Raw genomic sequence first — 14251 nt, forward strand, 5'->3', positions numbered from 1 at the left:
GGGATTCGAAATAACATGTCTCTCTAAAAATAAATGTATATGGCCAGATGAAAATGTATAAGTATTTGTCTATTTAAAAAAAAAAAAATCAGTGTTGCTCTCAATTTTAGGACAATTTTAAGCAATCACCTGATCTTGTTGGAAATCTTGTATATATATTATTCAAGTTTGTAAATACAGAGTCTATTTTTATATTGATAAGTAAAACAAAGGTTATTGGAGATTATATACTTTATATTAAAAGCATGTCCTTTATTTAAAAAAAAGACCCTTTTCATGGTCAGAAACCCTATCAAGTTGATAAATGTGCAAACATTGAATGTGAGATGTAACTTTTTGATTGATTTCTCCCACTGTGTTATAAAAATAAACATTGAAAATCGATTCTCTGGAGTCCCTTTCAGGCTCACTGAAATGAAATCTTTTTTTTTCTCCTTTCTAAAGCTGATATGTACTTAGGGACAGATGATGGCGCTGTTTGCACAATTTGAGGGTAAGAGCATATTGGTGCTGGAAGTAGGGCCTGAAATAATCCTCACAGTACACCTTTCTATTTTCAGTAATGTAAATGTCACCAAGGTAAGGTCAGTAAGGTTTCACTAAGGTAGGAAGGTAGGTCTATTAATTAGTCTCTCTCTCTCTCTTTCTTATATTGAATTGAATGAACACTATTAATCAAGGGCGGCATGGTGGTGTAGTGGTTAGCGCTGTCGCCTCACAGCAAGAAGGTCCGGGTTCGAGCCCCGTGGCCGGCGAGGGCCTTTCTGTGTGGAGTTTGCATATTCTCCCCGTGTCCGCGTGGGTGTGCTCCGGTTTCCCCCACAGTCCAAAGACATGCAGGTTAGGTTAACTGGTGACTCTAAATTGACCGTAGGTGTGACTGTGAGTGTGAATGGTTGTCTGTGTCTATGTGTCAGCCCTGTGATGACCTGGCGACTTGTCCAGGGTGTACCCCGCCTTTCACCCGTAGTCAGCTGGGATAGGCTCCAGCTTGCCCGCGACCCTGTAGGACAGGATAAAGCGGCTAGAGATACTGAGATGAGATGAGACTATTAATCAATAGTTGGTTCATTCCCTCACACCAGCCTTAAACTTGTTATAGCCGAGGATGTATTAAAGTTTTGAGTGATAAGACATTAAATGTTTTTGGCACCTTGTTTGACCTTGGACATCTGTGCATGCTTGAACTGAAATGCATATCAGTCAATTTTCATCGACTTTCATTCGCTTACTTAAACATAAGGAATGCTACCAGATGGCTATCACAACCACTGAAGATGGCTTCAGTGACAACCCAGTCAGTGTTGTATTCACACATGGCACAGTGTTTACACATACTCTACTAGACATGAAAGAACAAGTTGATTCAACAGTGTACGGGATCATCTGACTTCATGTTAATTCAGTACAGCTTCTCCTCTCTAGGTTATAAATAGAGCTCAATTTGACCCAGTTACTCAGACGCTTACATTTGCCCATTTTTCCTGCTTCTAATATATCAATTTCGAGAACTGACTGTTCACTTGCTGCATAATAGGTATATCCTGCCCCTTGACAGGTGCTATTGTAATGAGAAAATCCGTGTTATTCACTTCATCTGTCAGGGGTTTTGATGATATGGCTGATTGGTGTATTAATACAGTTTTATGACTTGATTTTGCAAACATTATGCTGAGGTTAGCTTTGAGGACGACATTTCTAAAAGAGCCTCATTTTTCTTCCATCCATCCATCCATCCATCCATAACCGCTTATCTTGTGCAGGGTCGGAGGCAAGCTGGAGCCTATCTCAGCTGACTATGGGCAAGACAAGTCACCAGGTCATCGCAGGGCTGACACATAGAGACAAACAACAATTCAAAATCACAGTCAATTTAGAGCCACCAATTAACCTAACGTGCAGGTCTTTGGGGGAAACCCATGCAGACACAGGGAAAACATGCAAACTCCACACAGTGGCCCCTGGGCTTGAACCCAGAACCTTCTTGCTGTGAGGTGACAGTGCTAACCATTACACCACCGTGCCACCCTCATGTTTGCTTGCTATTTGTAAGCAAAAGAATGAGTACAGTAGGCTTGTCAAACTCGTTGGTTTCCAGGCTTTTAAAAGATTAGAAGAAGAAGAAGAAGAACAACAACAACAACAACAACAACAACTTTATTTATCACACATACACATGTATTGTGAAAAAGAATAATGAAACAAAATAATTTTTTTTGAATTTTTACACTGTTCTGGTCATGGTGTTGATTGTAGTAGACATGAAAAAATATGTATAAAATAAAAACGTGAGTCTGTCTGCATAAATAATTGATCTCAACCTTATTTCTATTTACATGTCAGAAGGGTTAGAAAATGTTAGAAAGTGGAAAATTTCTTTTTTTGTGGGTGGAAAAAAAAGTTCAGGACTGAAGGGGTTAAGTTATCTTGTTCCAGTCATGCACTCAAACATGATATGAATCTTTTGTATTTCATTTTCATGAGATAACAAAAGTAAATTAACTGCCATTCTTCACTCACAAAAAAAAATCCAAGGATTTTTTTAAAAAGGTTTTTCTGATTGTTTCAACAATGCAACAATGAAAAGTGCCTCCATTAAGGACCCAAAGCTTCCTCCTAGTGGAACCTTTTCTTTTTAGCTTTTTTAGAGAACTATGTAAGCACTCCCTTAACAAAAACAAGTATACTTAAGTAAAGTATATTTCCTTAAGTATACTTTTGTGTACCAAGTAGACTGATATCAATGTACTTACAGTAGACTTGTAAGTAAACTAATCTAATACTTCTTGGGATTAAATTGGCCCACTTTTAGTTTATAAAAAGTATATTTTAAGTCTAAGAGAAGTAAGTTACATATACAACTAGTATTTTTTATTTTGTACTGCAAGTGTACCACAAGTAAACTTATATACTAATAGTTTACTAGTTCTATACTTGTAGCAATCTTTAGTTTACAAAAGCATACTTCATAGTATACTGGAAATATACTATGAGTTTACTTGTTTTATACCTCTAGTCCAATTTTTTAGTTTACGAAAGTATACTTTGTAGTATACTGGAAATATACTATTGGTTTACTTGTTACACACTTCTAGTCTACTTTTTAGTTTATAAAAGTATACTTTATAGCATATTGGAAATATACTATTATGCCGCTTTTCCACTACAAACGCGGCTGAGTCGGGCTGAGCCGTGCCGTGCTGAGTTGGGCTGAGTCGAGCTGAGTGGGGCTGTTGGAGTTGCATTTCGACTACAACCGCGCTGAACCGTGCTGGCTGGAAGTGGGTGGACACATTGGGTGGAGTTAGCGAAAGTGGGTGGACGTCACGTGATGTCGTTAGGCGGCGCAAACAGTGACATCAGTGATCTTTTAAGCGGTAGTCTCACGACCCGAATAGTAAACAATAAACATGGAGCACATGGAGTCGTTAGTGTTGCTGGTCTTGGTGCTGTGGCTTGTTGTCACCGACAACGCCAACAGATACTGGCAAGAGCGTATAGATGAGGCGAGGCGCATAAGGCTTCATAATTCTCGTGATTCTCCTTCTTCCGGGTTTACGGTGTTTACAGATCTCAGCGTGCTCGCGGGGCATGTGTGGGCATGTGAGGACACTCCTCCTCACCAATCAGTGCACAGGGGAGTGTCTGCTCACGCCCCCAGCCTCACTCGGCTCGGTTTGGCTCGCTTCAGCCCCACTCCAAAACCGTGCGAGTTTTGGGTGCTGAGCAGGGCTGAAGCGAGCTGAGTCATGCCGTTCTTTGGTAGTAGAAACGCGAGCCGTGTCGGGCTGAAGTGAGCTGAAGCGAGCTGAAAAAGGGTAGTGGAAAAGGGCCATTAGTTACTGTTATATACATCTAGTCAAGTCAAGTTTATTTTTATTGCGCTTTTAACAATAAACATTGTTAAAACATTGTTAAACATTCTGTAAAGCAGCTTTACGGAATTTGAAGGACTTAAAATATGAGCTAATTTTGTCCCTAATCTATCCCCAATGAGCAAGCCTGTGGCGACGGTGGCAAGGAAAAACTCCCTCAGATGACATGAGGAAGAAACCTCGAGAGGAACCAGACTCAAAAGGGAACCCATCCTCATTTGGGCAACAACAGACAACATGACTATAACATTAACAGTCCTAACATAAAGTCAGCTTCGTTGATGCTATAAACCCCACACCAACGGAAACCAGAGCGCAAAACCGTTCACGACAACCGCAGTCCCAAAGTCAGCAAGTCAACTGCAGTCCTAAAGTCAGCAAGTCAACCGCAGTCCCAAAGTCAGCAAGTCAACTGCAGTCCTAAAGTCAGCAAGTCAACTGCAGTCCTAAAGTCAGCTGCAGTCCCCAGCCACAAAAGCACCACTGCAAGAGTCCAGAGCGTCCTCCAGGCGCAACCCCCAACTGTCCACATGGGGCCGCCCTCCACAGGAGCGATGCAATGAGACTCCAACCAGACACAGGGCACCAGGATGGATCAGGCAGGTCCGAGGAGCAGAAGAGGTCAGCATCTCAATCTCAGGACTGACATGTAACTCAGAGGGACAGATTTTGGGGGGGGGGGGGGGTATACATCTAGTCACTTTTTAGTTTTGAAGTATACTGCAATTACCCTTCTAGGTATACTATTAGTTTTCTAGCCCTAACCCTTACCTCATGCACACTACCAGTAGACAACTTAATTGTTTTGAGCTGACCACAAACTTATGGTACATGTAGGTTTAAAAGATGGGATTTAAAACATGAAGCCAATATGTGTGAAAAAGAAGTATTTTATAGGCTACTATCAAAAGGATAAGCACAACTACAGGGCAAGTACACTTAAATATAAGGCACAAATATTTTAATACTTTATTACACTTTTGTTAAGTATATCTTGAACAAAAGTTTAAGTATAAGCTTAATATACTTAGACCTTTTCTATATACTTTCCCAAGTATACTTATGTATAACTTTATTAAGTATATCTCTGATAAAAAAAAAAGTAAACTGAAAGCATACGCTCTTCTTTTTAGTTTAAAAGAAGTATACTAGAAGCACACTTGAATAAACTTCTTTTTTGTAAGGGCTACTATCACAGCAAAAATCCCAAAGCTGAATTAGAGGCTAATCTATAGGCTAGTGTTTCTCGACACAAAATGATCAATTTAAGGATCTACTTTGACGAGTGATGATTACCATAAAACAACAAAACACTAGGGTTTTTTTTTTAACACTGCTTTCAAACATGCCATTAAGTCTTGCAAGAGGGCCTTCCCAAGCACCTGTAATCTTACACCCTCACGTCACGAGCCCCATACCTAACTTTTCCTCTCTTCTTGCTGAAACTGAACAAGTGAACACTGTGACAGAAGTCTACACCCAGCCATGGAGGAGACCTCAGAGAAAATTCCTATCGCTTTAGCCGGACCTGAGGATTTACAACAATTCATGCCGCCTGTAAGTCCTCTCCATGCAGTACTCACTTTAGGTTAATATCCACCAGCATTTTTACACAGTTTGCTTGAGTGAACATGTCACTCAAAGCAAGGTTTCTTTGCAGACATAGGCAAAAGTTTTCAGAGTGGAAATCCAACTCTAAATGACTTTCTGGGTTGATCAAGTGCCAAGGTTGCTTCATTGCTCATTCATAGACGCGTTCATGATAGTAATTCATGTGCATGTACTAATTGACATGACATTCAATGACTGAAATGCCTGAGGAGCTTTATAAATATCGTATGGTATTGCAGGCATATGCTGCCGTCGCCGTGAAGCCCTCAAGCTCTGTGCGTGCTCTCAAGATTGCCGTGGGTGCACTGAGCATTGGGGCCGCGGTCCTGCTGCTCGGAGCCGTGGGTACCTTTTACTTTTGGAATGGCAACGACAAGCACGTAAGACAATGGATACATTTTCTATCTCATGCCCCCTATCTGTCTTCTTCTTCTTCTAATCTTCCAGGGTCTAATATATGAATGATGTGCTGTTTGGCTGTATATCAGTGGAAGGTGGTCTAGCTGAAGCCCAAGGTCCGAGAGGTGGAGAATATTTAGGAATTTATACGCTGTAGTGTTTACCTTTAGCTTAAAGGTTTTCCTTCAATAGAAAAAGGTCACTAACTGACACTGATCTATAAATTTACTGTTAAATTTACTTACAGGATTGAACACACTCTTAGTGTTGAGCTCTTCCAGTTTTGCATCAACACTTAGTGTTAAATAAGCTCCTACTCTGGAATCAGCTCAGTGTCGACTCTTAAAGCACTGAATGAATTCTTTATGAAGTTAAGACTTGTGGAATGAAGGAAAATTAGTACAGATGAATAAGGCGATTTAAAAAAAAAAATCCAAACCAGTCTTTGCTGTTGGATTGCTGATATCTTTCATGTAGGTTATTTTTGCATTCGAACTTTTCCAAAATTCATGCAAATGAGGCTTCATCAAGCTGTACGTTTACAATTTAACAATGTTGATTTCACTGTGAACGAGTTTTGCAAAACAGTTTATTGGAATGCATTTACTTCTGGTTCAATCAAGAACATATCGTGCACTGTGATAAAAATCATTTTCATGCAATTTTCAGGATAAAATCTATCATAAAGCCAACATTTATCAACATTTTGGGAAATTCCAGTGCAATTAACTTCTAAATGGCTTTATAAACAAAAGCGATATAAAGTGTCATCATGACAAATACTTGATGTTTACATCTGCAAACAAGTTTTGCAGGTACATAGAGTATGTCATAATGTAATTGTGCTGAGTGGGTGGAGTTTAAAGCCTTCTTCAAAGTTGCAAAGTTTTCCGATAATGCCATGGTCGTACGTTTAATTAAAAAAAAACAGTGAAATGAACATATTTCTACTGAGGTTTAACACTTGAATTGCTACAGTTTAAGAGCAGACATGCTATTTTATTCAGAAATCTACCAAATGATTGACGTGACCAAAGTTGTCTGTAACATCTTGCATTAATTAACCTCTCCAGCGTTTACTTCACTCTTACAATGTTCATTTGTGTCCATCTGGATTTACATAGCCTAACTACCGTGGCACTAATTCAACGCTGTGGGCGAGTCATATTTCCCAACCACTATTCATGTCGTCTTGATCTGCAATGAAGCAGATGGTGTCAATTTGCTATCTGCTAATATTTTAACAAGAAAATATTGATTTAGAGTTGCTTCATGGTTCAAAAGTTTTGGCCACATAATCAAATTATTTTTAGCAGGTTTCCATATTGGATCCGTGCCAGTAAATAATGGCATGAGTCAGTGATCATTTTATTTGGCAACAAGTTTCGTTTCAGAAGCAACCATCCGCATTTCTTGCTGTACATCATATGGTTGGTATGAAAGGATCCCTTTATGTAACTACCTCCATCCGTTGCAATAACACACAAGCCACCCTGCCAAGGAGAAGGAAATGTGGACTAGGCTTCATTCAGTAAAGCTGAATTCTAAAAATATAGCTTTGCATTTCAAACTTTGGTCAGGAAAGTATGCAGTTTTAAATTCTTTGCTTAGCAGGGTTATAAATGCTTATGAAAGCTTAAAGGTTTTTGTAAACCGTATTAATATAGACACAACATTTCTGTGAATGTGAAGAATGGAGGTGTGAAACACTGGAACTGTTAATCACTGCCAATATTCATAATTTGCTCATCAACCTCAGTTTGTCTTTTCTTCACTTTCCCAAGTGTATAAAACATGCATGGAATCATTAATTAACAATTATTCACTGAAGGTGAAGTGAATATCGGTGAATAATAAACAAGACGAAGTCGAGGTTATTATTCACCGATATTCACTGAACCTGAGGCGGGCAATTGTTTTAGCATAAATACACAGGTGATTATTTTTAAAAATGTATTTAAAAAATAATTTCTCAAACTTCAAAAGCGGCATGCAAATGTAATAAAGGTGCGGCGCAGACTTGTCACTTATCTACACCGAGTCACATAAAATACTTTGTTTGAAATCAATAAAATAAATCACAATCCCACCTAACCTTGGAATAGTTTTAGACCAAACTTCGTAGCATCTTTAGTGCTTTTCGGAACAGCATTTTCTTTCAGAATTTCTAATTCTTCCTCACTTACGATGACGAACTGATTGGCCGCCATTTTGCCGAGTCGCTCAAGGTGATTATCGAGAAATGGTCCGAATCTCTCGACCAATCAGCATGCGCGATTTCCTATAATCACCTCCATATTTATACTAAAATGCATAAACCTACTATATCTCAGGCAATGATAGCCCGCAATAGATTTCTTTGCCTACAACAATTATTTCTGATCTTTAAAAAAACACCAGGGTTGAAGTTTATTTGCATGGAATTAGCAAATACACAGTGGTTAACTAACATCCATGCAAATGGCATGAGGACATGAAGGACATTATAATTATTTAATCTAATTATTTTGATAATGATAATTGATAATGATATTCTGAATAATTTCACAGGCATAAATGTGTAGAGGTAACAGTGTTGGGTGAATGTTATGGGATACTAAAACGTATACTGTATATTGTTTATAGCATATAATGAGTGACTCATAGAAAAGGATGTTTCAATCATGAGATGTTAAATTAATTCATACAATCATGCAAAAAAAAAAGAAGAAAAAAGTATTTTAATGATTATATTTCCAGGTAAGGTGTAGTTATAGTGGGATAGGACAGGCAAAATCTTTTTTTTTTAACCTGTCTTTAAATTGTCTTTTACCTTTACTATACATCACCCACTTGCCTCTTGTAGGTCTACAATGTCCACTACAGCATGAGCATTGACGGTAAGGTGGAGGAGGGCTCCATGGAGATCGACACAGTGAACAACTTGGAGAGGTTCACAACAGGAAACAAAAATGACGAAGCAGTTGAAGTCCATGATTTTCAGATTGTAAGCGTTTAGCAATACTTTTCTCTTTTTTTCTACCGTAAATTACACACAAACACAGTTGAAATTCTAGGTAGGACTTACTTTTGCATCTACATGAATACTATTAATTAAAGAATTTTTTTCTGTAACACTGTAAATCACACTATCCACACAATGAAACATGGTGGTGGTAGAATCATCTCGCGAGTTATGTTTGGCCTCTTCATTGCTTCTCTGGCGAAATAACTCCTTACCTAGTCACTGACTTTTGGTGGACAACCTTCTCTATGTAGAGTTATGGTTTTACTTTCACCTTTCCACTTTTAAAATAATGGATTTAGTGATGCTCCAAAAATATTTATTATTTAACGTGATACATTTCCAGAACATTGCCCCTGGACATGGTGGTGTAATGGTTAGTGCTGTTGCCTCACAGCAAGAAGGTTCTGGGTTTGTGGCTGATAGAGGCCTTTCTGTGTGGAGTTTGCATGTTCTCCCCGTGTCTGTGTGGGTTTCCTCCGGGTGCTCCAGTTTACCCCACAGTCCAAAGACATGCAGTTATGTTAACTGGCTACTCTAAATTGCCAGTAGGTGTGATTATCTGAGCATGGGTAGTATGGCGGCTGCCAGTGGTGCCTTTGTATGCCTTTGACTTGGCCATGTTGAGCTGTGTCCTCATAATTCAGCTGTAAGAAAGGATGATTCCAGTGCTACTGAACTCACGGAAATGGCACTATATAAGTCCATTATCAGTTACATGTTTTGATAGATCCTTGGTCTTCATGATTTCCATCCATCCATTATCTGTAACCGCTTATCCTGTGCAGGGTCACGGGCAAGCTGGAGCCTATCCCAGCTGACTATGGGCGAGAGGCGGGGTACACCCTGGACAAGTCACCAGATCATCGCAGGGCTGACACATAGAGACAAACAACCATTCACACTCACATTCACACCTACGGTCAATTTAGAGTCACCAATTAGCCTAACCTGCATGTCTTTGGACTGTAGGGGAAACTGGAGCACCTGGAGGAAACCCATGCGGACACGGGGAGAACATGCAAACTCCACACAGAAAGGCCTCCATCAGCCACTGGGCTCGAACCCAGAACCTTCGTGCTGTGAGGCGACAGTGCTAACCACTACACCACCATGCCACCTTCATGAGTTCCCACTTTCCTTTTATGGAATATTTTATTGAGACTCTGGACATATAATCCCAATTACATCCATTTCGGTTCTAGTTTGCAGCAATACAAAATGTGCACTAGTTAAAGGCTTATGATTAAAGTTAAAATGGCTAATTAGCCATTGTTGACTTATTTATTCATATAAAATCCACCCCAACAAAAACTCCATATGAATTCTTTGTGAGATTGGGTTGGAATAAAAAATATTTGGTTGGAATACTTCGTTTTCTTAGTTGCCATCACTTGATCAGTGTCTTTTACACTCAGGGGATTACTGGTATCCGCTTTGCTGGAGGAGAGAAATGCTACATCAAGACTGAAGCCAAAGGTCACCTTCCAGACCTGGAATCACTGAACAAGGAGCCCCTGAAATTTGACTTGGTATGTTGAGCCACAACATTTTACAACTGCACTGCAAAAATTAAAAATCTTAGGAAGTTTATTTGTCTATTTTCAAGTCAAAACATCTAGCCACCCTTATTATAAGACATAATTGCCCAACAAGCAAAACCTCATTTAGCTAGAAAGGCTAGTTTTTAGACAGTCCATCTTGAAAATCTTGTATAGACAAAATGTCTTGAAAAGTCTTATTTGGAGCACCTTTGAAAATAAAACAAGTTTTTTTTAAAACAAGTAAGTACATTTTGGACATTTATCAAATGCGGTTCATCTTGTTTCAAGAAAAAAAAACAAAGTATGCTTGTTTTGGGAATAAATGAACTTTACTGAAATCTTTGAATCTTTCATTACAATTCAACTCCACCTTACATATCGTAAGTTTACTGCGACTGTTTTCTCAGTCATTCAGAGTGAGCTCCTTCTAGATGCTGTACAGACTCTAGACCAGAAAAGTGCCTTCAAAAAGGCTATGAGTGAGTGGACGGCGTTTTAGTGACGTCTTTTTGGAATGCTGTGAGTTAAGTTCAGTGTTTTGTTTGTTTGTTTGTTTGTTTGGGGGTTTTTTTGTGCCTGATCTTGTAAACCCCTCGTACACATGAATAGTCAGTGCCCCCAAAATGCACTGTTGCTTTGGCGTTGTGTAAGCACTGTAAGTCAAAATGCGTAGACTTTTAAAAAAAAATTTTTTTTGGTGCCTGAGGTCCTGGGGAAGTGAAATCTTAAGAGATGTTTTAATGTTTGAATGTTGAAATGGAAAAAAAATAAACTTGTTGCAATGCTACACGTGTCATCAACTTGATTCAAGATAGTCTCTGGTCTCATATCGAGAGTATTTTACTAATTACAGGTCACAAAAGGAGAATCTTTTAAGCTAGCAATGCTTAGTTGTAGAATTTAACAATCCTAATATTAGTATATCTTAAATTCAGTTTTTACTGCTAAGACTTTGTCATGAATTTAAGTGAAATACCCTTAAAATGAAATAAATAAAAATGACTTGAATGGCTAAATGTAAGAAGTACAATCTTGTTATAAGAACTATTTTGATTATTTTGAGTTAATCAGATCTCGCATAATAAGTTCCCCAATCTTATTTTGGAATTATTTAATCTAAAAACAGGTTAGATTTTTCATCTTACTTTAAGAAATCTTACCAAGTCAAATTAGACTAGTTCCATTGGCAGATTTTTTTCACCTGATTCAAGCAAATATGCTTTGTTTTAATCTTTTATTTCTTATTTTTGAAAGGCCATTTTTTGCAGTGTGCAGTATCACTTTACTGATTGGCACACCACTGTCAAATATCTGTGCTTTTGCATTTCATTTCCAAAGAATAATAAGTCATGACAGAATCGTTAAAAAAAGAAAAAACTTTTGGTTGGTTTGGTTGGTTTTGTTCTTATGCATGTCCTGCCACTAGGAGATCAACCCTCCATAGTTGTGCTTATGCATCTTTCATTGACGGCAGAATTGTAACCACTTCAGAATTCCAGGCCTTATAAATAATGGTCATGACTGAATGAGAAGCACATGCGTTAAACATTTGTGGTTAGGACGTGAAGAATATTTACCACTCAAAAGAACTGACCGAACCCAGAATAGGTTTGGATTTCTGTTGCGCCCTGTTCCACATGTTATTTTTCTTTGAGTGAAAGAGACATGAGAAAAACTGAAGTGATTGAGTACACACAAGGCTATTGCTTTTGGCAGAGCACACCACAGGATCGACAGCTAGTGATTCTGCCTGAGGCGCTTCCATCCAGTTTTTCAAACACGAACAAGTCCACGGCACGGGAGACCCCTAAAAAGCTGCTCACGGCTCAATTTTTCAGGAATGCTGCCAAGACCGGGCTCCAAATTAGAGCGCCAGTGCCCCCTCACCTCACAGCTGCAACATTCATTTTGCATCGTGCATTTAAAGATGATACTCTCAAAACAGCCGTGACTGTGAAGTTGCTCCGTTCTTTTTCAAGGACGCATCCATCTTTAAATGATTTAATGCAAATAGCCACTTGAATATTCATGCGGCGTATGTGTTTTACAACGTGCTCGCTGGGCTGCACTGATAAGCGTGGTCCTGTCAAAAGTGATGTTTTGCAGCATCTTTGAGCTTTATGTGTGCGGCTGGGAATAAAGTATGAAATGGATGGGACACAGTCAGTAAAATGAATGAGAGAGAGTGTGCAACTATGAGCTTCTACGCATGGCACCATGTTCTTGATACCTACCCTGATACTGAAATGAGTAATCCTCTCATTACTAATCAATCAGAGCCATCATGGAACATGTAATTTAGCTCTTTTCATGATTCCCCTTGTTTAGATAGTGGCCATAAAAAATGCATTATGTCCAAAGATATACACTCACCGGCCTCTTTAATAGGAACTTGTTCTTGATTCTAAGATTCCTGTTCTTGGCTGCAGGACTGGAACCCAATGTGGTCTCCTGCTGTTGCCTGCTGAGATGCTTTTCTGCTCGCCACAGTTGTAAAGAGCGATTCTATGAGTTACTATATCCTTCCTGGCAGCTTGAACCAATCTGGCCATTTTCCTCTGAGCTCTCTTATCAACAAGGCATTTCCACCCACAGAACTGTCTCTCACTCAGTGTTTTTTTGTTTTTCGCACCATTCTGTGTAAACTCTAGAAACCATTGTGTGTGAAAACCCCAGGAGATCAGCAGTTTCTGAAATACTCAAACCAGTCCATCTGGCTCAAACCAACACCCATGCCACAGTTACCCCTTTTCCACCAAATCAGTTCCAGGGCTGGTTCGGGGTAGCCTGGGCCCACCCATCCTAAGTGTGACGCAACACGGGGGGCTGTTGCGAACTTAGTCTGGCAAGGCAAGCTAGCTCCAGCTCTTCCAAGCTCCTGAAAAATCGGGAGCCAATCAACTTTGAGCATCTCCAACGGCCCTGGGTAGAGGCGTGTTCAAGGCAGTGACGTAGTAGAACTGCGACCGGAAGCCATAGATTGTTTACAGAATCTATGCCGGAAGCGCTTCATTCACTAGAAACATTACGAACATGGAGCAGCGGCAAGCCTTTAACACAGCGGTAGATGCTGTATTGAAAGCATTCAACGGGAAGTTCTCATTGAAAACGGAGCAAAGAACAGCCCTGGAGGTATTTATTGAAAGGAAGGACGTTTTCGCCTTGCTCCTGACCGGCTTCGGTAAGAGTTTAATCTACCAGTTAGCCCCGCTGGTAGCCAAATCAATGGGGCTCAGCGAGAATCCTATTGTTGTGGTCGTCTCGCCTTTGATCGCGCTATTATCGTCCTCTTCCTCTTCAGCTCCTCCTTCTTCTTCCTGTTACTCAAGCAGTTTCCGTCACGTCACATACGTCAGAGGAAAGAGTGATGTGATTGGTTTAAGCTTCATCGCAGCCTTTTCTGGCTTCGACCAGTAGCAAACTGAGGCATTTCAGGGAGGCGGGTCAACCACGCGCTTTGGGAAACGTTTGGGCTTAATATATTTGCCAGACCAATGCTCGCAGAGCTTTGAAGTTGCATTAGCCAGACTAGGTTCGGGGCCAGTGCTGGTGCTGGTTCACAACTCGTTCAACTTGCGAGCCAGCTGAGAACCAGTTTGCTTTTCCATAGCTCGCGGTGCTAAGGGAAGTCACGTTATTACGTCACTGTATACATCAGTTACGTCATTGTACAGTGGTGCTTGAAAGTTTGTGAACCCTTTAGAATTTTCTATATTTCTGCATAAATACCGTATGACCTAAAACATCATCAGATTTTCACACAAGTCCTAAAAGTAGATAAACAGAACCCAGTTAAACAAATGAGACAAAAATATTAT

The 14251-nt window shown here is 39.7% G+C and overlaps 1 protein-coding gene across 1 annotated transcript in view; it reads left to right on the top strand.

Annotated features, from left to right (window-relative positions):
• Positions 1-5360: 5360 nt before the first annotated feature.
• The window catches only part of cnmd (chondromodulin), a 28377-nt gene continuing 19486 nt past the window's right edge, over positions 5361-14251 (top strand). Inside the window, exons 1-4 of the mRNA XM_060899498.1 lie at positions 5361-5432; positions 5726-5866; positions 8731-8871; positions 10308-10421. Of these exons, the coding sequence (XP_060755481.1) occupies positions 5361-5432; positions 5726-5866; positions 8731-8871; positions 10308-10421 (468 nt within the window). The remainder of the gene's footprint in view (positions 5433-5725; positions 5867-8730; positions 8872-10307; positions 10422-14251) is intronic.

This window comes from Neoarius graeffei, chromosome 18 (assembly GCF_027579695.1).
Source record: "Neoarius graeffei isolate fNeoGra1 chromosome 18, fNeoGra1.pri, whole genome shotgun sequence".
Lineage (NCBI taxonomy): Eukaryota > Metazoa > Chordata > Actinopteri > Siluriformes > Ariidae > Neoarius > Neoarius graeffei.